At 42.4% G+C, this 25,236-nt stretch overlaps 1 protein-coding gene across 7 annotated transcripts in view; it reads left to right on the top strand.

Moving 5' to 3' along the window:
- Window positions 1–25,236, top strand: part of MAEA (macrophage erythroblast attacher, E3 ubiquitin ligase) — a 133,923-nt gene that overhangs the window by 41,299 nt on the left and 67,388 nt on the right. For all 7 annotated transcript variants that reach the window (XM_038400039.2, XM_038400037.2, XM_038400040.2 and 4 more), the window contains exon 3: window positions 2,288–2,491. In XM_038400039.2, the coding sequence (XP_038255967.1) occupies window positions 2,288–2,491 (204 nt within the window). The remainder of the gene's footprint in view (window positions 1–2,287; window positions 2,492–25,236) is intronic.

Raw genomic sequence — 25,236 nt, 5'->3', positions numbered from 1 at the left:
CATTATAACATATAATAGCAAATAAAACTGCTGTTGACTGCTGTCAGTAGGCTGTGCACATTGCCTTATTTTGTGGGATCTGAATTGGCTACTGGTGTAATGTGCAGCAGTCATAAGTACCTAGCCTCAAGTTGCAGATGTGGTTGTAATTAATTGCTAAGTGAAACATGCAGCGTGATTAATCAGCCATCTAATTGTGATAGGATAGGGGGAGAGAAGAGTGTGATTATGTGGTAAAAATAGTGTTGTGGAAAGAGGCTTTCATTGTGCTGACTCTCTGAGCTAGGCATTCTCTAAGAGTGGCTGGGAAAAACTTGTCCTCCTGGCTTGCTTAAGATAAAACTAGAAGGTAAAAGATTCCAGCAGTAGACCCATGTTGCCAGGAACACTGGAGGCAGGACACAGTCTGCAGAAGTGCTTAACGAGTGTTGTAGATTAAAGATAATTCCTACTGATTTAACAAGGATGCTGAGACTTGACCGCAAACTGATTTGAGATCCTTGATTGAAAGATGTTGTGAGGGCCAAATTCTCTCTCTGTCCATTAGTGCAAGTCCCAATAGCTCCACTGCTATAAGGCATAGCTCCACTGCTGTAAGAGGACAAAAGAAAGCAAAAATGGAGAGGCCGTACAAGTTGCTCTGCAATAGCCCCCTGAAGAGCAGCATAGTTGAATGGGGAGGGTGAAATTCCAGTACACATTACTTCATTATACTTGGCTGTAATGCAAGGAACCTACAGGCCTGTATCCTATATAATTAGCTGGAGCAAAGTAGCATAAATGTTTGTTTGTAACCTTTGGCATAGATAAATGGCCTACCACAGGGGTTCTCAAACTTCATTGCACTGCGACCCTCTTCTGACAATAAAAAATTACTACACAACACCAGGAGCAGGGACCGAAGCCTGACCCTGCCCAAGTGCCAATGCCCTGCGTGGGGAAGCTAAAGCCTGAGTCCCACTGCCCGATTGATCAAAGCTGAAGTCCAAAGGCTTCAGCCCCCAGCCAGGGGGCCTGTAACCTGAGCCCCACTGCCCAGGGCTGACTCCCTCGGGCTTGGGCTTCAGCCCCGAGCCCCTGCAAGTCTAAGTCAGCCCTGGTGACCCCATTAAAATAGGGTCGGGACCCACTTTGGGGTCCCGATCCACAGTTTGAGAACTGCTGGTCTACTGGTTACCCCTTTTGACTTTGGAGAACTGAATGTGTGTAGCAAAATTCTGGAACATACCAGTAACCACAAGGTAGACTGCAGAACATGAAAGTAATGGTGTAGGCCAAAGTAAAGGTTTTGAGGATGAGACCATCAATATTAATATGTATTAACATGATATTAACATGTCAGGATATGCTAGTCTATAGAGTAAGTGTACCCGAAGATTTATGTGGGTGAGGAAATAAGATTTGGGCATGGAGGGTTGAGCATTAATATAAATATTCAGGACAGTGCTAGGACTATATAAGAGTGCAAACTGCCATGCAGAGGGGTTGCTCCTTCTTTCAGTTATCTTCTGTTAAGCTATCCGTTCAGCTTCTGCAATATAGCTTAGCTACTCAACACTTGATGCTGATCTCTACCAATTTGGGATTGAGGAGCCTGGACCATCAAACTCATTAGGCATGCTAGAGATGAGGCTCATCATCTGTCTCCCACTATCAGATCTCCAAGGAAGAATAAGAGTGTGCTAGTTTAAGTAGCCTTTTAGAAAAAGGGATTTTACCACCAGGGACTATAGAACTGTGTTACTTCTTTGTGGCTTATAGCTTTGATTACTCTCTCATTTATTTTAATAAAGATCTTGAAAATTTGGTTTTGTTATCAGTGTGTGTGTCCTTGCCATGCATTCTGAGGGTCTGTAAAAGACATTGAACTCCCTATGTTTTTCTGATTCTGTAGCCTGAATTTAGGACAAGGACCTAAGTATCTTCTGGTCGGATCATAACCAAGCCATAATAAATTAGCCCTATAAATTCAGGTCAACAATTGAGAAAGCTTTATACTGCAGTAGTACCCAGAATTTTCAATGAGGCTGAGCTCGATTTTTGAAATTTTCTGTACATAATTTTACCGGTTCAGTTGTATTTTTCTACTTATCTTAGTGAAATAACTTTTTGTAACTCGTAGGCTACAATATGGATTTTGTTTTGTTCCGGGCAATGTGTAATCTTGTTGGATTGGTACACATTCTACATATTGTACAGTAAAGGTTATATATTGCTTTAAAAGTAGTCATTCACTACAGCTGAAATTACTTTAATTTTTAATTGGATAATTCTTTCTTAAATTTAGGCAGTTGAATCAATCCAGGCTGAAGATGAGAGCGCAAAACTTTGTAAACGCAGGATTGAGCACCTTAAAGAACATAGCAGTGATCAGCCAGCTGCTGCAAACATGTGGAAGAAAAAACGTATGGATCGCATGATGGTGGAACATCTCTTGCGCTGTGGATACTACAATACAGCTGTAAAACTAGCCAGGCAGAGTGGTATTGAGGTTGGTACCAACTTCTGTTCTATATAGATTCTTTTACTGTGCTAATCTTTATGGTATCTGAGTGTCAGTTTGTATTAAAAAGAGATTAGTGGAAACAGAGCTGTTGTTCAGTGATATGCTAGCTATTTTGTGTACTAGGGTATGCCTGAATACTTAATATTTCAGTTAAATTAGTCTCTTAAACCAATTCTCTAGAGTGTGTTCTCAGTATAGGTTTGCATGTTTGTGTGTTAAATGGAAATTAGAATTGGAGTCATAGTGTTGAAGTTATAAAATTAAATTAATTCCTAGACCAAACCCCCCCTTCCCCCCGTCCCCCAGGTCCTCAAATGTACTGTTACGTTTTTATTAAAGAATGTCAGACTGCTGATTAAGCAGTTAGTGGAGCTTCGCATCTGTCCAGACATACTTTCACAATTTGTGAGGCGATCAGGCCGATCACAATAACATAGGTTATCTAGAGTTCTATTGTACTATACTACTATTAAACATCTTTAGGGGCACTTTGAGTTATAAAATACTTGGGAATAATTCATTTAATAGTTGTCTCAAGGTTTTGTAGCCAGAGTGTCTTCCTTCCCCTTCCATTTATGGTTTTGTTCCAAAGCAGCAATTTTGTGTATTTTATTTACATTTTCTGGTCATCTTTCACTTTATTTTATGTGTTGCCTTCCTCCTACTTACAAGTTTCCTTAAAGTTGCTGAATTATGTTACCGAACAACATTTCAGGGCTTATACGCTTCATGTTCCTTTGCATGGCTTATGTATGCAAGACGCTGAGCCATACTGGATCCTGGAAGGCTTTTGTGCTCCACTAGCAACTGCAACTCAAAGGAAAATGAAATTAATGTTTTAGGAAGAAGCTGGTTGCTAGGAGAATTTGGAGTCTTTCTCCTTGGAAACTGGCTTATTTTTGTCTTGCTGAGCTGTGGGGGTAAGTGCCATTGGGACTCAGAAGTGCCCTGGCTCAGTACTGTAAGCTGTATTAGCACTTCTGACACTAGAAAGACGGTGACTGTTACTGTTAAAAACATATTTCTGAGGAGGAGGAAGAAGAAGGTGGTGGTAGTTTTATCAGCATGTGTGGTTCTCTGGTTTTGTGTTAATTTTTGAGGGGAGGGAATATTTTTAAACTGTACACAGTTCCGAAAGGGTGAACTTAGTTGCTAGCCATACCAAAAGCTACAGCATTAATGTAATTGTTTGTTTGCTTCTAACTCCAACCTATTTCTTAGTTCCATGGCTGTTTCAACCAATCTGATCTTGTTTGGCCAGCAATGTCTTCAATAAATATGAAAATGAAATGGGGGAGGAAGGGAAATAAGGAAGTGAAAAATGAGTAGAATAATCTTATCTAATAGGAGAACATCAAATCATGTTCATAGGCATCTCTTCGCTTATGAGGTCATTGTCCTTGGTGAAGAAGGGCCATGTAACAAGAAGAATCCTAAAAAATAAGAATCATCATGCCTCTGTATGTATCAGATATATCTACACAGCAATAAAGAGGTTAAGGAGATTATTTCCCCTCTGTAGCAGCTCCTGTTGAGCATTAATTAAACTGAAAAGGCATAACATTGGTTTTGAAGTGAGCATGGCTAGAGTGGGACTGTTCTCTAATGCATTGCAGGAGTGAGCAGAATACTTTTTTGTGATGCCTCATGACTTTCCACTTCCATCTGCTGCATAGATAACTATTAGCAAATGTGAAAACTATTTTTGGATTAAAATATTTGAGTTCATCAGCACCTGACTGCTGCCTTCAGTTCTAAACACTTTTAATTGCCTAACGTCTGAATCATTTAACTATTGAAGAAAAACTTAGTAGTTTGAGTAGAGTGAACAAAGAAAGTCTATGACCTTAAGACCTGCCCAGTGCCAACTGGCAAAGGGTTCACTGCCTTCAACAGCAACTCCTATGAGACCTAACATATTGCTGTTGTAGTATTTGTCTGTAAAGAAGGTCATGTGAGGTGTCAAATGATAGCATATATATTTCACTGGTTATTGTAAATGTTCTGTGATGTGTGAATGGGTGATGATTAAGAAGTTGTATGCATGTACTAAAAATGTTTTAAATCCTATAACAAGGCAGGGTTGATAAACAAGTTTTGTCCTAGACAAAGGAATGTTGATTTACTTGTCTGTCTAGGTCTCTGATGTAAATTGAGCTTTGAAAAATCCAAAACACAATGGAAGCTGCATTTTCATGCAAGTCAACAGGAAAAGCCTGGTTGACGGGGATGTAAAATCAGCCTGGGAAGACACTGAAGACTAAAACCACAAGGCAAGTTGTCTTGTGTCTAGTATCAAAACAATGAGTTTGGAGAAAATATAAGTAAAAGCAAAAGGACTTTTTGTTATCTGCTTCACGGAGGAACACCCTTGGCAAATCTGGATCACATTTTGATTGAAAATCTGCAAGCTTTACAGAAAGTCTTTGAGGATGAGAAACCATTTTAGGCAAAGGAGTGTAGACTGCTAAAGTTCTTCCTCAAGTAGATGCAGCCATGTATTCCATTTATGGGTGTGCGCGCCAGCAGATCAGAGCCAGAGAAATTTGCCTAGCAGTACCCATAGAAAGGCAGCTCTTGTGCATCATGGCTATAGCCCCTCCCCTCCCTATAGCCTCCCTCCACTTCCGCTGTTCTTCCCTGATTACATGAGAGAGCGCACCCTGATCCTCCCTCAGTTCTTTCTCACCACCCATAACTGGAGTGGGAGCTCTGTGTGTTCTCAACCTCTCAACTAGTTGAGTTTTTCTCTTGTATATAGTTGTTAGTAACCTTGGTGTTAGAGTAGTGTCAGTTGTAGTAATGTGTTTCCCTCGGTGGTGCCCTCACCAAGGTTTAAACATTGTCCTTCGTATGCGGGAGTGATCCCTAACAGCAATCCCCACTAACAGTGCTTGTTCTGTCTTGATGAGTCCCACATCAAGGAGCATTGTGCAATCTGCAGATCATTTAAGAAACCGACTCAAGTAGCTTAGAACCTTCACTGGAAGCAGCATCCCAGAGAGAGAAAGTAGATGGGCTCGGGGTTCAATCATTCCACACTTCCTGTCCCAGTGTCCTCCAAGTGCTCATTTGATGCCTGGGTCCAGAGCACTGTTCTATCATTGCTGCTCCCTCCTCATCATCTCTTCTTCCCTCTCCCTGCCAGGACAGGTTGGCCCGCTTTCACAGTGCTTGGGGTCAATCGCCACCAATGGCTGGGTCCTAAGCACCATCAGGTCCAGTTATGCCATCTAGTTCCTCTCCACACCACCTCCCCATTTTCCCTCCCTGCCCCTCTGATGAGATATTGCTCCTCAAGCAGGTCCATTTTCTGCTTTGAGATCAGTGGTGGAGATTCTGCCGGAACACCAGGGTCACAGCTTCTACTCCAATACTTCTTGGTACCCAAATCCAAAGGAGTGGTAAGAGCCATCCTTAACCTTAGCGCACTCGACAAATATATCAGGACGTGAGGTTCTGAATGGTCACTCTAGTTGCTGTCCTCCCCACATTGTCTCGGAAGACTGGTTTGCTGCTTTGGACCTTCAGGATGCTTACTTCCTGTGGCTTTGCAAAATCACCACATGAAAGTTCCTTTGGTTCATCATGGCAGAACGCCACTTTCAATAGACAGTGCTTCCATTTGGCCTCTCTTCTGCTCTCTAGGTTTTTATCAAGTACACCAGAACAATGACCAGGCATCTCAGAAAGGAGGGAATTCATATTTTCCTGTATCGGGATGACTGGTTACTGAGGGGCAGATCCAGAAAGGAATCTACCTCAGCTGGCAGTCTGCTTTCCTGTATGCTTTTCCTCTGGTCCCAGTCATTCCTCAGGTCATTCTGAAGATCAAGGCAGATCAAGCCAAGTTCATTCTCATGGCTGAGACAGTGTTGGTTCTCCGACCTTCTTGCGCTGTCTATTCAGGTTCCCATATCGTTTCCTCTCCATTCCAAACTACTTACTCAAAATCACGGCCGCATCTTGCATCCCAGGCTCAGCTCCCTGCATTTTATGGTGTGGCTGCTGCCTGGTTGAATGAGGAGGAAGAGCAGTGTTCATCAACAGCTGTCCAACAAATCCTGCTCAACATTAGAAAGTCCTGTACCACTATTCAGTGAAATGGAAGTGGTTTTCTGTGTTGTCATTAGCCTTCAGAATCCAACCAATCCTGGATAGAAGCCAGCACATCTTGGAGTATCCGCTACACCTTCAGTTGTTAGGGCTTGCACTTAGTTAATTGAAAGTGCAGCACTATTGGCATTTCATTCCCCCTCTTCAGAGAAGATGATTCTACCCTATGGTAACAAGATTTTGTTCGAGATTTTAGCATCTTGTCCCTTTCTGCTCTTGTCAGAAAACTGCTTTCCTGGTAGTGATAACATCTGCAAGGAAAGTGTTAGAGTGCAGGTTCTGATGGGGGAGCCTCCTTATACACAATTCTCCAAAGACAAGGTGACTCTCTGATCCACCCAAAGTTTGTATCTGAAGTGGTCTCCGTTTCATTTGAAACGGGTGGTATATTTACTTGTGCTTTTTCCTAAGCCGCATTCTTCTCTGGAGGATCAGCCTCTCCATATCTTAGTCAGAGACTTATCTGGACAGGACTAAACTGTTTCGTGCATTGCATTTTTGGTTGTCTCATGCCGCCTACATGAAGGGTCAGGCAGGCTCTTCACAGACAATCTTCAATGGGTAACATCCTGCATCAAGACTGCATACAAAATAGCCTCGGCTATGCCCCCTCAGTATCTGCAAGCTCATTCTATGTGAGCTCAAGCAATGTCCATAGTATTTCTCATTCCAATTTCCATATTGGACATTTGTAGAGCTGCTTATGTGGTCGTCAGTACATATGCTCACAAACCATTACATCTTAAAAGCATCTTCCAGAGCAGATGCAAGCTTTGGTAGAGCGGTCCTGCAGTCCTCGTTTAGGTGGATTCCAAGCCCTGCCTCCTTGGTGGGAGGAAGTACTGCTTGTGAGTCATCTAAGTGGAATGCATGACTGAAGAAGAAAAGGTTACTTTCTGTCATGGTAGTTCTCTGAGATGTGATGCAGACCTGTATTCCGTGACCACCCTCCATCCTCTCTGCATTGGAGTCCGATTTTCCAGGCATTCAGTGCAAAGGCACTGGGGGAGGATTGGGGCAGCGCCGCCTCCTGGAGCCAGGGAAAGGGCTACGGTCACGAGGCATGAGCACTGCCCCTCTAAGGGTACTGCTAGGCAAATTTCTCTGGCTCCAATGAGCTGGATGCACGCACACCGAAGTGAATACATATCTGCGTCACATCTCTAACTAAAGTTACAGTAGGTAACTGTTTGTTTCTTATGTTTAGTCTTAGAAGCATGTTATATTTTTTGTTTTATTTGTAACCAATTCTCTTTCTACTATCCTTTCTCAGATTCATAGATACTAAGGTCAGAAGGGACCATTCTGATCATGTAGTCCGACCTCCTGCACAGCGCAGGCCACAGAATCTCACCCACCCACTCCTATGAAAAACCTCACCCATGTCTGAGCTATTGAAGTCCTTAAATCCTGGTTTAAAGACTTCAAGGAGCAGAGAAGCCGCCCTCAAGTCACCCATGCCCCATGCTACAGAGGAAGGAGAAAAACCTCCAGGGCCTCTCCAATCTGCCCTGGAGGAAAATTCCTTCCCGACCCCAAATATGGCGATCAGCTAAACCCTGAGCATATGGGCAAGATTCACCAGCCAGATACTACAGAAAATTCTTTCCTGGGTAACTCAGATCCCATCCATCTAATATCCCATCTCAGGGGATTTGGCCTGTTTACCCTGAATATTTAAAGATCAATTACTTACCAAAATCCCATTATCCCATCATACCATCTCCTCCATAAACTTATCGAGTAGAATCTTAAAACCAGATAGATCTTTTGCCCCCACTGCTTCCCTTGGAAGGCTATTCCAAAACTTCACTCCTCTGATGGTTAAAAACCTTCGTCTGATTTCAAGTCTAAACTTCCTGGTGGCCAGTTTATACCCATTTGTTCTTGTGTCCACATTATTAATACATTTATTCTTGGTTTTATTATAAATTCATCTCAGTGCTGTAATATTAAATATGAATCCTCAGCTGCACCAAAGAGGTTGTTGTGTACATTGTCCCTTTTAGAGATAATGAAGTTGTTTATGTCCTATGATGGGCTGGATATTATAGGGGAACGTTCTTCAGGGAGGCTCCAGGATTGCATGCACTTAAAGTTTACCTGTAAGCCCCAGTAAAGGCCGACAGAGCTTCTGAGGAGATCGTTTGGGTGGCTAACAGATTGCCGTGACAGGGAGCAGATGTTCAGTTTAGACCAGCAAGTCTCTTTCTGTGAGTCCGGTGAGTAACAAGGAGACTCAGTCCTGGGTGCCCTCAAGAAGCACTGCACAGACCTTTTTATTGGCTTTTGTCTGGCCAAACTTTATATGTTAAAAGTTAAGACTGAATTGCATGGAATCTAAATTTTGATAAAATGGGGCCAAGTTTCCAGTGTACGCAACCTCTCGTTAGAGGAAAGTGAAAACACCTAATGCAAAGAGTGTCTGTCACATCTCACTCTTTTGAAGTAGATCTACTACTGTTTATAATTTTAAGAGTTTTGAACAAACAGACTTCTCTAAGGTGCCACAAGTACTCCTTTTCTTTAGACTTCTTTAAGTGAACTAGAATTTAATTATAATAAAAGCAAACTGTTGCTCAGCAGAAGTATTGTGAAACCTTTTATTGAGGTCTTTCATGTTGTGGTGCCGACTTAGGGAATGTTAATATTCAGTTGTTGCTCAGAATTTCCTGATTTACCTAGCAGAATAGAGGCTACTGGCTCACAGAACAAGGTGATGCATGGTTCCATAGAAGTGATCCTCCTGGGATTCTAGCTGAAGATTTGGCAGGAGGGGGAAATAGTACAAAGGCAAGAGAAGACTGAGCTAGTTTGAACCAAATAGGTTAACTACTTTCAGTAAAATTCCCCTGAACTGCAAATTTAAATAAGTAGTATTCACCTGCCAAAGAGCAGGCAGATGGATTTCCTTGACCCTGCAGAGATAGATACATACAGATCGATCTCTCTCTATCTCCCCCACCCCCGCAATCATACCAAAAATCAGTGGAGTAAATTTTAATGCATAGATTATTAAACCTTCACAAATGAAATGTATTCGATTAACTCTAGTGATCATTAGACTATAGTAGTGAACTTGTGAAGAATAAGATTTCAAAGCTAGATTCAACAGTAGCAGGGTTTTCAATAAAGCCTTATTGAATGGCAAACCCTACCACATATTCTTTTCTCTAAAAGTTTTCCCTTTACACTTTTAAAATAAGCTGAAAGGCTAGATAAACTCACATGTTAACTTTCCAAGCTTCCCACACATGTACTATTTTTGATAGCTTGCCCTTACCCTTCTTAAAATCTTGGGGAAATCCTGATGACATACCTAAAGCATTGGGGATGGGGGGGAATAAACACTTTATTTGGAATTTTGTAGATACAGTTGATACAGGACTTAGTAACCCCCTTTCCACTCCCCCCCCCGCCCTTTCCTGAAACAGTACTTAAGCATGTCTTTAATTGTAAGGCATGAATATAATGTATTTGACTTGTGCTGCCTTCTGCTTTGGCCTACTTTCCCTAACAAACCTTTGGAAGCTAAATGTGTGTTTCCACCTCATGGTGTTTTCCTTTCTGCTAGTGAGCCCACTAATGTGGACATTTTCCCCCATTGTCTAGTTAGAGTAACAAGTAAAATATAGTTGCTAGATTTTGTGAATTCCTTCTTTCCAGTAACCCACTCTTTTTGTCCTATGACTGCAGACTCTACCTTGAATGGTCCCTTTCAGTATGTACTAACTACTTGTGCTAAATACTCTTTTCCACCTTCCATTTAGCTCTGATGCTGGAAGTACCTTTCCCAGACCTGAAGAAGAGCTCTGTATTGAAGTTGGTCCCATAAAAGATATTATCTCACCTACCTTGTCTCTCTTCTCTCCAAAGCAGCCCTATTCTATCTCTAGCATCTATCTGGTGGCTACGTAAGTGTCTTAGCCACTACCATATTGCTGTAATCTTCAAGAGGCAACTGCTGTGGGATAGGCATGGTTAATTCTGTAGTAGGTTACAACTAGCTTGCCTCCCACTAGGATTATTCACAGGCTATGTCTACACTACACCTTGTCGGCATAACATATGTGTCATAAATATAAAGGGAAGGGTAAACACCTTTAAATCCCTCCTGGCCAGAGGAAAAAACCCTTTCACCTGTAAATGGTTAAGAAGCTAGAATAACCTTGCTGGCACCTGTCCAAAAAGACCAATGAGGAGACAAGATACTTTCAAAGCTGGAGCAGGGAAGAAACAAAGGTTCTCTCGGTCTGTGTTGCTTTTGCTGGGACCAGAGCAGGAATGCAGGTCAGAACTCCTGTAAAGGGCTAATAAGCAATCTAGTTAGATATGCATTAGATTCTGTTTTGTTTAAATGGCTGATAAAATAAGTTGTGCTGAATGGAATGTATATTCCTGTTTTTGTCTTTTTGTAACTTAAGGTTTTGCCTAGAGGGATTCTCTAGGTTTTGAATCTGATTACCCTGTAAGGTATTTACCATTCTGATTTTACAGAGGTGATTCTTTTACTTTTTCTTTTCTTCTTTTAAGACCCTGATTGCTTTTTCATTGTTCCTAAGACCCAAGGGTTTGGGTCTGTGTTCACCTTTGCAAATTGGTGAGGATTTTTATCAAGCCTTCCCCAGGAAAGGGAGTGTAGGGTTTGGGAGGATTTTGGGGGGGAAAAATGTTTCCAAGCGAGCTCTTTCCCTGCTATATATTTGTTAGACGCTTGGTGGTGGCAGCAATAAAGTCCAGGGGCAAAAGGTAAAATATTTTTTTACATTGGGGAAGTTATAACCTAAGCTGGTAAGAATAAGCTTAGGGAGTCTTTCATGCAGGTCCCCACATCTGTACCCTAGAGTTCAGAGTGGGGTAGGAACCTTGACATGGTGGCAGAGCGGTGGGATTAACTTGAAATCATTTTGAGATAAATTTGAGATTTTTTTTGAACCAGAAACACAGATCTTTTTTTTTTTTTTAAAGGAATTTTTTTTTCCTTTGAGCTGCTGGAAAGCAGGTTTTAAGCTGAAAGCAGTTTAGTTTTTTTTTTTGGTCTCTGCTTAGGGGCCAGAGCAGAGACAAAAGGTAGTTGTCTTTTGTGAGCTGGAGTTCTCTACCTAAAGGCAGGGTAGTTAACCTCCTGCAGGGAAATTCACGAGTCTTCACAGACCTGAAATTGTTTTTACCTAAGAGCAACTAGAGGGATTTTCTGTCTGTTTGCCTGGAGACAAAGGTGTTAGTTTTTTGTTTGTTTGTTTGTTTTTTTTAAGGATTTTTCTGTAGGCTGACAATCACTGTCAGAGAACATAGGTATCCAGTTACAGCACAATCAATCTCAATCTCTCTCTCTCTCTCTCTCTCTCTCTCTCTCTCTCTCTCTCTCTCTCTCTCTCATATATATATATATTTTTGACAAGCCAAGTTTTTTTTGTTTTTATTTCTAACTCTTGGGTGTAAAGTTAGTTAAAAACAGAGAGGCAAATATGACAGAAACCAAGGAAACAACCAAAGAGGCTGCCCACAGGAGAGCTATGGAGACAAAGGAAAAAGAATGGAAGCATTCTGAGGAGGAAAGGGAGGCTGCCCACAGGAGAGCTATGGAGGCAAGGGGCGGAGAAGGAAAAAGAGAGGAAGCATGCTGAGGCGGAGAAGGAAAAAGAGAGGAAGCATGCACTGGAGATGGAGAAGGCAAAGGTTGAGTGGAATCTACTGGATAACCCTAACCATCCTTCCCCAACAATCCACAAATGGGAGCGACTATGTCCACGGTATGATGAATCCAGTGATATTGCTGAATATTTTCTCACCTTTTGAGAGACTGTGCACTCTCCATAAAATTTCTGAAGGTCACAAGATGACCACATTGGTCGCAAAATTAACTGGAAGAGCTCTGGACATATTCAATAAGATGCCTATTGATGAGGCTTCTGACTATAATAAGTGCAAGGATTTGGTTTCAAAGCAATTTCAAATTACATCTGAAATGTACAGAGTAAAATTTTGAACCCTTAAGAGAGGGCATGGACTAAAAAATGTGGCTTATCTAAATCAGATGAAGGATCTGTTTAGATAAATGGGCCCAAGGAAGGGGTGTCACTAGCTTTGACGGAATGTGTGATTTGATAGCTCAGGAGCAATTCCTGAATATGTCCAAGGAGGAAATAAAACAGTGTTTATGGGATAAGGAAATGGACTCAGCAAAAAGTCTTGCTGCTTATGCTAATCAATATGAGAGAGGCGGGGCAAGCCGGAACAAAACGGGTGGAGGGCGGAGAGAGGAACAACCTTGGTCTCAGTTGGAGCGGATACCAGAAGGGACGCCCTCAGACCACACCCTACTACCGGGGGCAGCCCAAGGCCCCAACTACACACCAGACACCTTATCGTCCTGCCACACCGTTCTCCAGCAACCCACCTCGCCCCAGTGACCTATCAGCTGGACGATGTTTTAAATATAATGAGCCAGGGCATGTAAAGGCCAACTGCCCCAAGAACCCCAACCGATTACAATTCATTGCACCGGAATCACACCAGAGGTCCTCTGGCCCAGATACCCTCAGAACGGAAGGAAACTGTGAGCGTGGGCGGGAAGAAGGTCACTGCGTGGAGGAACATCGGTGCACAAGTGTCTGCTATCATGCTTCCTTAGTGGACCCCAATTTAATCAACCCAGAGATCCAAGTGACGATTCAACCTTTCAAGTCCAACTCTTTCAATTTGCCTACAGCCAAGTTGCCTGTCCAGTACAAGGGCTGGTCAGGAACATGGACTTTTGCAGTTTATGATGATTATCCCATCCCCATGCTGTTGGGGGAAGACTTGACCAATCATGTGAAGCTAGCCAAGAGGGTGGGAATGGTCACCCGCAGCCAGGCTAAGCAAGCTGTCCCGGCTAGCTCTGTTCAGGAAACTTCTACCAGGACCTGGTCAGAGGTGATGGACCTGGACCCCATGCCAACATCTGCAACAGCAGTAGTGGATCCAGTCCCAGAGACCCAGACAGAGCCAGTCCCAGAACCGGAACCGGTAGCTGCTGATAACCCTACACAAGAGGCTCAGCCAGAGCCTGAACCCCAACATAGTGCACCAGCGGAGAGCAGTTCACAGTCAACGGAAACAGCCCCATCCCCTACATTGCTTCCAGAGGGATCAAGCCTAGGTCCACAATCCAATGAGGAACTGATGTCTCCAGCATCAAGGGAACTGTTCCAGACCGAACAGGAAGCAGATGAAAGTCTCCAGAGAGCTTGGATGGCGGCCCAGAGCAACCCATCGCCTCTTAGCTCTTCTAATAGATCTAGGTTTGTTGTAAAAAGAGGACTTTTATACAAGGAAATGCTTTCTGGTGGACACCAGGAAGACTGGCATCCTCAGAGACGGTTGGTAGTTCCAACTAAGTACCGGGTAGAGCTCTTGAGCTTGGCCCACGATTATCCTAGTGGCCGTGCTGGGGTGAACAGGACCAAAGACCATTTGGGGAGGTCATTCCACTGGGAGGGAATGGGCAAGGATGTTTCTACCTATGTCCGGTCTTGTGAGGTATGCCAAAGAGTGGGAAAACCCCAAGACCAGGTCAAAGCCCCTCTCCAGCCTTTCCCCATCATTGAAGTTCCATTTCAGTGAGTAGCTGTGGATATTCTGGGTCCTTTTCCGACAAAGACACGCAGAGGAAAGCAGTACATACTGACTTTCATGGATTTTGCCACCTGATGGCCAGAAGAAGTAGCTTTAAGCAACACCAGGGCTAAAAGTGTGTGCCAGGCACTAACAGACATTTTTTGTCAGGGTAGGATGGCCCTCCGACATCCTCACAGATGCAGGAACTAATTTCCTGGCAAGAACTATGGAAAGCCTTTGGGGAAACTCATGGGGTGAATCACTTGGTTGCCACCCCTTATCAAACAAATGGCCTGGTGGAGAAATGTAATGGGAATTTGGGGGCCATGATACATAAATTCGTAAATGAGCACTCCAATGATTGGGACCTAGTGTTGCAGCAGTTGCTCTTTGCCTACAGAGTTGTACCACATCCCAGTTTAGGGTTTTAACCATTTGAACTTGTATATGGCCGTGAGGTTAAGGGGCCATTACAGTTAGTGAAGCAGCAATGGGAGAGATTCCTTCTCCAGGAACTAACATTCTGGACTTTGTAACCAACCTACAAAACACCTTCCGAACCTCTCTAGCCCTTGCTAAAGAAAACCTACAGGATGCTCAAAAAGAGCAAAAAGCCTGTATGATAAACATGCCAGAGAGCGTTCCTTCAAAGTAGGAGACCAGGTCATGGTCTTAAAGGCACTCCAGGCCCATAAAATGGAAGCGTTGTGGGAAGGGCCATTCACGATCCAGGAGCGCCTGGGAGCTGTTAATTATCTCATAGCATTCCCCACCTCCAACCAAAAGCCTAAGGTGTACCATATTAATTCTCTAAAGTCCTTTTATTCCAGTGAATTAAAGGTTAGTCAGTTTGTAGCCCAGAAAGGAAATGACACTGAGTGGCCTGAAGGTATCTACTATGAAGGGAAAAGAGCTGGTGGCGTGGAAGAGGTCAACCTCTCCATGACCCTTGGGTGTATGCAGCGACAGCAGATCCAGGAGCTGTGCACTAGCTACGCCTGAGATGTTCTCGGCCACCCCAGGACTGACTGAATGGGCATACCACTCCATTGACACAGGTAATGCTCACCCAATTAAAATCCGGGTGTCTCCTCAAGCTAAAACTTCTATAGAACGGGAGATCCAGGATATGCTATAGATGGGTGTCATCTGCCCCTCTGGCAGTGCATGGGCATCTCCAACGATTCTAGTTCCCAAACCAGATGGGGAGATATGTTTTAGTGTGGACTACCGTAAGCTAAATGCTATAACTTGCCCAGACAACTATCCAATGCTACGCACAGATGTACTATTAGAGAAACAGGGACAGCCCAGTTCATCTCTACCTTGGATTTAACCTAGGGGTACTGGCAGGTACCGCTAGATGAATCCGCCAAGGAAAGGTCAGCCTTCACCACACATGTCGGGCTGTATGAATTTAATGTACTCCCTTTCGGGCTGCGGAATGCACCTGCCACCTTCCAAAGACTTGTAGATGGTCTCCTAGCAGGATTAGGAGAATATGCGGTCGCCTACCTTGACGATGTGGCCATGTTTTCATATTCCTGGGCAGAACACCTGGAACATCTACAAACAGTCTTTGAGCACATAAGGGAGGCAGGACTAACTGTTAAGGCTACGAAGTGTCAAATAGGCCTAAACAGAGTGACTTACCTTGGACACCAGGTGGGTCAAGGAACTATAAACCCCCTACAGGCCAAAGTGGATGCTATCCAAAAGTGGCCTGTCCCAAAGTCAAAGAAACAGGTCCAATCCTTCTTAGGCTTGGCCAGTTAAAAAGGCGATTTGTACTGCAATACAGCCAAATCACCACCCCACTGACAGACCTAACTAAAAAGAGACAGCCAAATGCTATTCAGTGGACTGAAGAGTGTCAGAAGGCCTTTAACCAACTTAAAGCAACACTCATGTCTGACCCTGTGCTAAGGACCCTAGACTTGGACAAACCGTTCCTAGTAACCACAGATGCGTCCTAGCGTGGTGTGGGAGCTTTAATTAGTTAATTTAGTTTTAATGCAGGAAGCACCGGATCGAGAATTCCACCCTGTGGTGTTTCTCAGCAAGAAGCTGTCTGAGAGGGAAAGCAACTGGTCAGTCAGTGAAAAAGAATGTTACGCCATTGTCTACACTCTGGAAAAGCTACACCCATATGTTTGGGGACGACGTTTCCACTTGCAAACTGACCATGCTGTGCTACAGTGGCTTCATACCGCCACGGGAAATAACAAAAAACTTATTCGGTGGAGTTAGCTCTCCAAGATTTTGATTTCAACATCCAACAGATCTCAGGAGCTTCTAACAAAGTGGCTGATGCACTCTCCCGTGAAAGTTTCCCAGAATCAACTGGTTAAAATCGTCCTTGAGATGTGGAAAATACTGTTCGTCTTTATATACTTGGTAGTATATTTAGAGGTGCATGTGTCTTATTAACTCTATTTATTTTCTTCTAGAGCTCCAGGAAGAAATCCCAGCCAGCGTTCCCCCCTATCTGTGATTTGGGGGGGGCGTGTCATAAATATAAAGGGAAGGGTAAACACCTTTAAAATCCCTACTGGCCAGAGAAGAAATCCTTTCACCTGTAAAGGGTTAAGAAGCTAGGATAACCTCGCTGGCACCTGACCAAAATGACCAATGAGGAGACAAGATACTTTCAAAGCTGGAGGGAGGGAGAAACAAAGGTTCTCTCTGTCTGTGTTGGTTTTGCTGGGACCAGAGCAGGAATGCAGGTTAGAATTCTTGTAAAGGGCTAATAAGCATTCTAGTTAGATATGCGTTAGATTCTGTTTTGTTTAAATGGCTGATAAAATAAGTTGTGCTGAATGGAATGTATATTCCTATTCTCTATGTTTTGAATCTGATTACCCTGTTAGGTACTTACCATCCTGATTTTACAGAGGTGATTCTTTTTACCTTTTCTTCAATTAAAATTCTTCTTTTAAGAACCTGATTGCTTTTTCATTGTTCTTAAGATCCAAGGGTTTGGGTCTGTGTTCACCTATGCAAATTGATGAGGATTTTTATCAAGCCTTCCCCAGGAAAGGGGGTGTACGGTTTGGGAGGATTTTTGGGGGGGGAAGATGTTTCCAAGCAAGCTCTTTCCCTGTTATATATTTGTTAGATGCTTGATGGTGGCAGCAATGAAGTCCAAGGGAAAAAGGTAAAATAGTTTGTACCTTGGGGAAGTTTTAACCTAAGCTAGTAAAAATAAGCTTAGGGGGTTTTTCCTGCAGGTCCCCACATCGTACCTTAGGGTTCAGAGTGGGGAAGGAACCTTGATATATGTCAGGGGTGTGAATACCCCCCCCAAGTGACATAAGTTACACCGACCTAAGCACTCATGTGCATAGCGCTATGTTGGTGGGAGAGCTTCTCCAGCTGACATAGTTTCTGCCGTTCACAGAGATGGTTTTATTATGCTCATGGGAGAACTCTCTCCCATCGGGATAGCATGTCTTCATCAGGTGCGCAGCAGCAGTGCAGCTGCATTTGTACAGCTGTGCCACTGCAGTGTTGTATGTGTAGACATGTGCACAGTCTCAATACAAGAGGCACACTCACTGAGCAGGCACTTTGACCACTGTACGAGTCCCTGGGCTAAAGCAAAGACCTGAAGAAGGGTTTCGAAAACTTGGGCAAATAAGAACTGTATTTTTCTCCAACTCAACCTCTCCTTAATCTGCTTCCTTAACTCTATCTCTGTGATGAATCCAGATGGGAGAGAACACATGCAGGTTTTTTTTTTCCCCAGACTCTAGTGTCTGGGGGAGTCTTGCAAAGGAAGCTTTCTCCTGGAAGCTGTCGGAAAGGTGAGAGTCCCATATCCCTTTTGCCTATTCCCTATCTCTCTTAACTTCTCTGGATGCCTGACTCTGTATCAGGATGGAGTTGGTGAATTCCATGTTTATGCACATTTTAGAAGCAGTTAGACCAGTGTTGAGCAAACAATTGCTGCTCTCTACTTTAAAAAGTCCGGTCAGCAGGGCTAAGGCAGACTCCCTGCCTACTCTGGCTCTGCGTGGCTCCTGGAAGCAGCCGGCATTTCCCTCTGGCTCCTATGCGGTGGCATGGCCATAGGAGCTGCGGGGGCGGTGCCTGCAGCCGGGGGCAGTGCATAGGTGCCTGGCCATGGCTCTGCCTAAGAGCCAGAAGGAAATGCCAGATGCTTCCAAGAGCCGCCTGAGGTAAGCACTGCCAGGAGCTCACATCCTGCACCCCAGCTCCCTGGGCCATCTCCCACACATAAACTCCGTCCCAGAGCATGCACACCCTCCCACACCCCAGCCCTGAGCCCCCTCCTGCACAAAAATTCACTCCCAGAGCCTGCACCCCCTCCCACACTCTGAACCCCTTGGCCCCAGCCCAGAGCCACCTCCTGCACCCCAAACCCCTCATCCCTAGCCCCACACCAGAGCCAGCACCCCAAGCTGGAGCCTGCATCTCTCTCCCCCCCCATACCCCAACCCTCTGCTCCTGGAACCCCCTCTCGCACCCTGAATCCCTCATTTTTTGGCCCCAGCCCAGAGCCCGCACCCCCAGCTGGAGCCCTTACCCCCTCCCACACTCCAACCCCTTGCTCCAGCTCAGTGAAAATGAGCGAGGGTGGGGGAGAGAGAGGGGGGTGGGGCCTCAGAAGGGGCAGGGCCTCAGGGAAGAAACAGGACAAGCATGTTCGGTCTTCTGCAATCAGAAAGTTGGCAACCCAAACTGTTGTGTGGAGAAGGGTGCTGGATGTAAAAAACCTAGAAAACCTTAAAGGCTTCAGAGCTATGCAGAAGCTCAAATTAAGGGAAAAAATAAAAATAATAAAATTCTTCTGGCATGCAAAACCTTTAAATACAGATTATCTTGAAAATGGGAAATAAAATAACACTGAACATTTAATGTGTAGTAACTAGATTCCTTTCCCTTTAAAAAAAAAATGAAAATAAAAACCATGATTTTTAGTTGACTTTCCCAAGTGATATCAAAATATAATCAATAACTAAAAATGTCTGTGTCTCCAAATAATGCTTATGGAAAAATCTGGGCTGTTCATATTTGTTCATTTATATAGATCGTTGTTGTTGTTGTTTTTTTTTTTTTTTTCTGGCTCCCTAATGAACTGATAAATAGTTTGGGTGGAGGAATAAAAGCTAGATTGTTAAAAACTTTTTTTATATAGTGGCATATAAATGAAGCTCATCAGTATTAGTTTGTTAGACTGAGTAATAATCTTATTGTGATTCTGTTATGACCTTGGACTGCAAAGCCAACATCAGAAATGCATAGTTTTATTTGCCAATTCATATACAGATTCAACTTGCTGGCAGAGGTGTCTGTTAATTTAGGCATTGTATTTCCATGTTCTGCAATATTCCATATTATAAATTACATTTTTGTCATTCATCAACAGTAAAATCCAATTTTAGTGAAAGTCTTCTAGTAAGTAATCTGTAGAACAATCAGTAGCAGTCATTTTCAGAGAAATTTGATCCTTTTGTTTTAAATAAAATATTTGTATAATATGTCATGAATTTTTAAATGGTCCCTTATTTTTTGGATTTACAAGACTAGTGAGTACAAATGTGCAATATGTAATGTACGGTCCCCATTCAGCAGTGAGATTTCTGTGGGTGTTGACCATATGACTTGGTGTTTCATCTTTCATTATGTGTTAAGATTAATGCTGCTGATTCTAAAGGCACTCAAATTTTTCATCCTATTCTGCTGATCATACTTTTCATTCTGGTTTCATCTCCTGTGGAGTGCGAATAAATGTTTTTTCCCCTAATGCCCTTACTATGTAAAATGTACAACAGGTGGGATTTTTTCGCCAAAAATAGGAACCTTAAGTTAGGCTCAAATCTAGAGCCCTGCAAATCTGAGGATATCCACTCTATATCTGTGGATCAGATGTGGATGCAAATTTTGTATCTGCACAGGGCTCTACTCAAATCAATTTCGGTGCGCCTTTACTGATTCTACTCCTCCTTGCCTTCCCTTCCCCCATCTCAAACCATTGCACCAGATTGTGTCTCCGGTTGAAATAGTTTCAGAATGGATACCTTTTGAAGTACCATGGGAACTAATATGAGAAGCTGAAGTAGTAAGTGGCTGAAAATGGGAGTTGCAGTATGAAAAGGTTTGAAGTCGCGAATCTAGTCCATCTTGTCCCCCTTCCCTGTTGCATCATGTCAGTATTGATTCCGTTATTCAGAAACCATTCCTAATGGAAAAGTATACAGTGGCCTAACCTTGAATATCTCAAAAGATAACTTCTGCAAACGCTTGTGACAGTGTACCCCATTGTCTAATTTTAATTAAATTTTCATTCAACTATTTTAACTCTTAACTTGCTGCTGGTTTTAGAATGCTGTTGATTTGTCTTAACTTAATTTTACCTACTTTTGGTCAATTGCCAGGTCTTTCCTAAACCACTTTCTTTCTTTAGAGGGAACATTCTTGTGATCAGCTTTTCATACATCTTTTATTTTTTCCATACATAACCCTACTTGTTTCCTTGTTCTAAGCTCCGTTATTCATTCTTATTAAATATGGTTCCCCAAAACTGAAGGCAGGCCTTCAATTTAAGACAAAAGGGAGAAGAACTAAATAGTCACTTTGCATGAATCACATGTAAGATCCTTATTGTGTTCACCACTTTTGAAAGTTCGCCTTTGCCTGAGTTGCCTTACCCCAATCTTCTTGCGGATTTCCTCCCAAATGGGAGACTTGAGACAGGTCTTGAAGTTGACTTTTCCTTTCCAGTTCAGACAGTAAAGCCACTCCTGAATGCCCAGCTGATATCTTGAGTTAATCGAGACTGAACAGTATTTATCCTGTCCTTCAAAGTATGTATTGATGAAACTTCCCAGGTTTGTATCATTCATGAATTTGATCTCTGGTTTCTTTTAAGAACAGCTCAGCATTTAATGAACGTAATGGATTCTTCTGGGTTTCCCCACTGGCTGAGCTGAAGGTACATTTTCCCTGTAAATGCATACTTCACAATATTGAGGCACATTAGCAAATATATTCAGGATAAAGGCATTCGCTGATGGCTTAATGCTTACAATTGCCAGCAGATGTGATCACTTGTAATGAACCATGTGACCTTAATTTGCCATTGTTTGCCAGCAGGAGGATCTTCCAGATAAGGGGTCACTTCTGTTTTCTAAAGGCTGTAGTCTTCTATTTTGGCATCTTTTTCTGCTAAATGGTATACCATGTTATAGTGGCACTCTGCTCATCCATAACAGATCGCTAGCATGTCCCAGAAACATACATGTGCCCCAAGTTTGAGTACTATTAGGTCTGCTAAATCTTCTCGAACAAAGGGAAAACTGGCAATTCATGCTTACTCTGCATGCCTAAAGTGAATCAGATATTTTAATCTTTGAATTGAATTAATTTTAAAATAATCTGCAGTCACACCACAGAATGTGGGGGCGGGGCCCCTCTGGTGAATCAGGAATAGAATTCTGTGAAAAAGGAAGGTACTGTAATACATGGCGAGATGTAAAATTCATATTAAATTATTTTCTAATTATTCTATTCTTATATCCGACTGAAGCAAAGTTACCTAAGTAAAAACTCAGAAAAATACCTCACATTTCAATGGGGGGGGGGGAAGTGTTACAAACATGTAACATTCAGAAGTATATGTGTAAATATTTTGTGTGTATATATGCATACACATACACAAACTTAGATATGAAGGTGTACCAACTCTTAATGTCTCATTCACACAGAATAACTTGTAAACACACAGGTATAATTATTAAACAAAAAGGTAATGTATTAAATGTACATGAAGACAGGTGAGAAGTTCAGATATTCAGTGCTGACACTTTTCTTGAAGCCTATTTTATATATATATATATTCTGCAGAACTGTCTTGCATTCTTTCCAATAACATGCAGAAATTAAGGCTTTAGCATTGCCTTTGTGAGGTTTTTTGTCTTTAGAACCCCTTTACGAAATTACAGTATTATGTATATTGTTCTTAACTTAATGAAGACTCCACCCACAATTCTGTTCTCTGTAGGAAACCTCCACTGATCTCTTCTTGCTGAATAGCTCTGTGGGATGTGAGCAATAATGTCTACTGAATATAGAAGATAATTTAAGTGTCACAAGACTCAAAAGTACACTTTTCCCAACATAGAAAAGGAGTACGTGTGGCACCTTACAGACTAACAAATTTATTTGAGCATAAGCTTTCGTGAGCTACAGCTCACTTCATTGGATGCATTAGGTTAGCTGTATTTTCCACCTAATGCATCCGATGAAGAGAGCTGTAGCTCACGAAAGCTTATGCTCAAATAAATGTGTTAGTCTCTAAGGTGCCACAAGTACTCCTTTTCTTTTTGTGAATACAGACTAACACAACTGCTACTCTGAAACTTTTCCCAACATTTTAAATAGAAACCAAGAGAGAGGATAAGCAGGAACCTTGAAATGGGATGTCCTTTCACAAAGGCTGATGTGCAAGAGAGGACCAGTCTGGCATCCAGTAGTAGTTACGTGTAGTCTATTAATTCAGTATTTTTATTTTTTATGAACGTCCCATTTTAATCAGTAAGCTTCTTCCCTCATGCAGTGATTGGGGCTGGGCAGGCTGATTTTGTCTGTCTTCAGATAAATTGTCATGAGAGATGGCTACCTAGTGTGAGGGAATCATTATTCTAATTTTTGTAAAAAGGGGAAAAGTTCCAAGAGGCGAAATGTGGAATAGGTTAGGACACTGCACAAGCAAAGTGGTGTCAATTTATTGACCTTGATTTTCTTTATTTTGCTCTCTTTCTGTGTCTGACATTACAATAACAGCTTCTGTGAAAAATGTCTTCTGTGGGGGCAAGAAAGCCGGACTTTTTGATTAACTGAAGGAAAAATGATTGCTGATCTTGTGTTTTGCTGTCCTTACTAGCATGTTGCAGCTTCTTGTGCAATGACTGACTAGAAGCTGTACAGTAGATAAGTGAAATAGTCAAGATTTATACAGAACTCAGTTTTACCAAACTATCCATTTCGTGTAGCTATTAGCAGAATCTAAAGCCATATTTTGGCACTGGACCAGTTAGCTTCATTCTTATTTATTAAATAACTTGGGGAGAGAAAATGGATCACCTGACTGTGAGTGGTATACAATAGCAGAGGGTGCACAAAACTTTCAAACTAGTTAATAATTTTGATTGCAGCACTTCCTGACTGAACATATTCTCTCTTCCAATCAAGCCCTAGTGAATCAGCTTGGCTTAGAATTGGTCTTTTTCTTCAGGAATAATAAGAGGGAAAGGGGACCATAAGTAATACTGTCAGTGTTAAAATGAGAGCGAGAGGAGTAGGTCAGGAACACTTGCTAGAAATATTGTATTTTTGGTAGATGTTGTCATTTGGATGTTTGTTTTTAAAATGAGAAAATATCCAGATATTGAACAGGATGTGTGGTTTGAATGCAACTCTGAAAGTGGGGAAACAAGAGCGTTGCAAATAATGATAAAGGTATCTGTATAGTAAAACACCTGGCCTACAAGTTTGACTGAGAAGTTTTCAGTTATGCTTCTGTGAGGTTTTTGTCTTTATCCACACACCACTTCATAAGAATCTTCCTGTTTTTCCCCCTTGTCCTCATCAGACCTGCCTCACAGTGGGGTGGATGAGTTGGACTTGATTGGCTGCCATAAGTGGGCTGGCAGATAAATTTGTTGTTACTAGAGGCCCTGTTGTTCTAAGCTCTGAAAAATAAGTTAATTAATGATAACGAGATGCCCCAGGCCCCAAAGAGCTTAGTCTAAATATATTAATGTCTTCTCTATCAGCTGTTTTTCTCAACTTCTCACCCTAGCCTGGTTAGTCATTCTACTGTCAGGGTGTTTGTTTGTTTGTTTGTTTGTTGTTAGCACAGCCTTAGCAAGCAGCTGGCGAAGGTTGAAAGAAGGTTGAAAGAAGGTGGTCTTGGTTGCTGAGCTCCTGCCCAGCCAGCAGGGGCATATCTTTCTCTGGTAGCAGGGAGAAGGCCCCTAAAGAAAGCAGAGGTGAGAGGGAGAAGTTGAAAACTGGGAAATAGGAATAAACTTATTTCCGCCTCCTGAGGCCCTCTTATGAGCCCCGGAGGCTTCATCACACTGTGCTTGCTTAACAGTTAGCTGTTTGCTTTTGTGTGTCTACATGTTACATACTACCGTGTGGGATGTGGCCAGTTACTGATCTGCAGAAGTGGCCGAGTCAGGAGGAGGGCGATTTCGATAAGACAACGTGCTAATGTCTAGGTTCACCACGAGTTCCATGAGCAAGGCTGGCAAAAAAAAAAAAAAAAAAAATGCGATCTTTGAACATATAAACAGAAGTAGGAGTAGTGTATATGGCATTGATGAGATGAATACTGGACGCAATTCTGGTATGTGCATTTTATCAAGATACTGCAAAATTGGAGAGGATGCCGAAAAGAGCCAGAAAATAATTCAGTTATCTGGAGAAAAATGCCTTCCAGTGGGACTTAAATACCTCAATCTCTTAGTTTAGCAAAAAGAAGACTAAGAGGTGACTTGATTACTGTTGGTATTTTCTCCCTGTGAAAGTACTATGTACTCTGAAGGGTTCTTCAATCTAGTGGGGAAAAATGCATAACAAGATCCAATGCGTGGAAGCTGTCAGCAGACAAATTCAAGTGAGAAATAAGGCACACATTTTCAACAGAGAGTGACTTTAACCATTGGAACAAACTACCAGGGGAAGTGGTGGATTCTCCATTTCTGGATGTCTTCAAATAAAGACCACATTCTTCTCTGGAAGACTTGCTTTAGTCAGACCCAAGTTATTAGGCTCAATACAGTGGTAACTGAGTGACATTTAATGGCCTGTGTCATATAAGAGGTCAGACAAGATAATTTTGGCTTTAAAAATGTATGAATCTCATGTATTAATAATTTGCTAATGAACAAATAATAGGTGCACAGACCAAAACTAATAGTATGCATAATCTATATGAAAATTTTTATCCTAAAAATATGAATTTTCTGTATGTATTTGCA

Source organism: Dermochelys coriacea, chromosome 4 (assembly GCF_009764565.3).
Source record: "Dermochelys coriacea isolate rDerCor1 chromosome 4, rDerCor1.pri.v4, whole genome shotgun sequence".
Taxonomy (NCBI): Eukaryota; Metazoa; Chordata; order Testudines; family Dermochelyidae; genus Dermochelys; species Dermochelys coriacea.
Note: the sequence above shows the minus strand (reverse complement) of the source record. Positions and strands in the feature narration are given on the sequence as shown.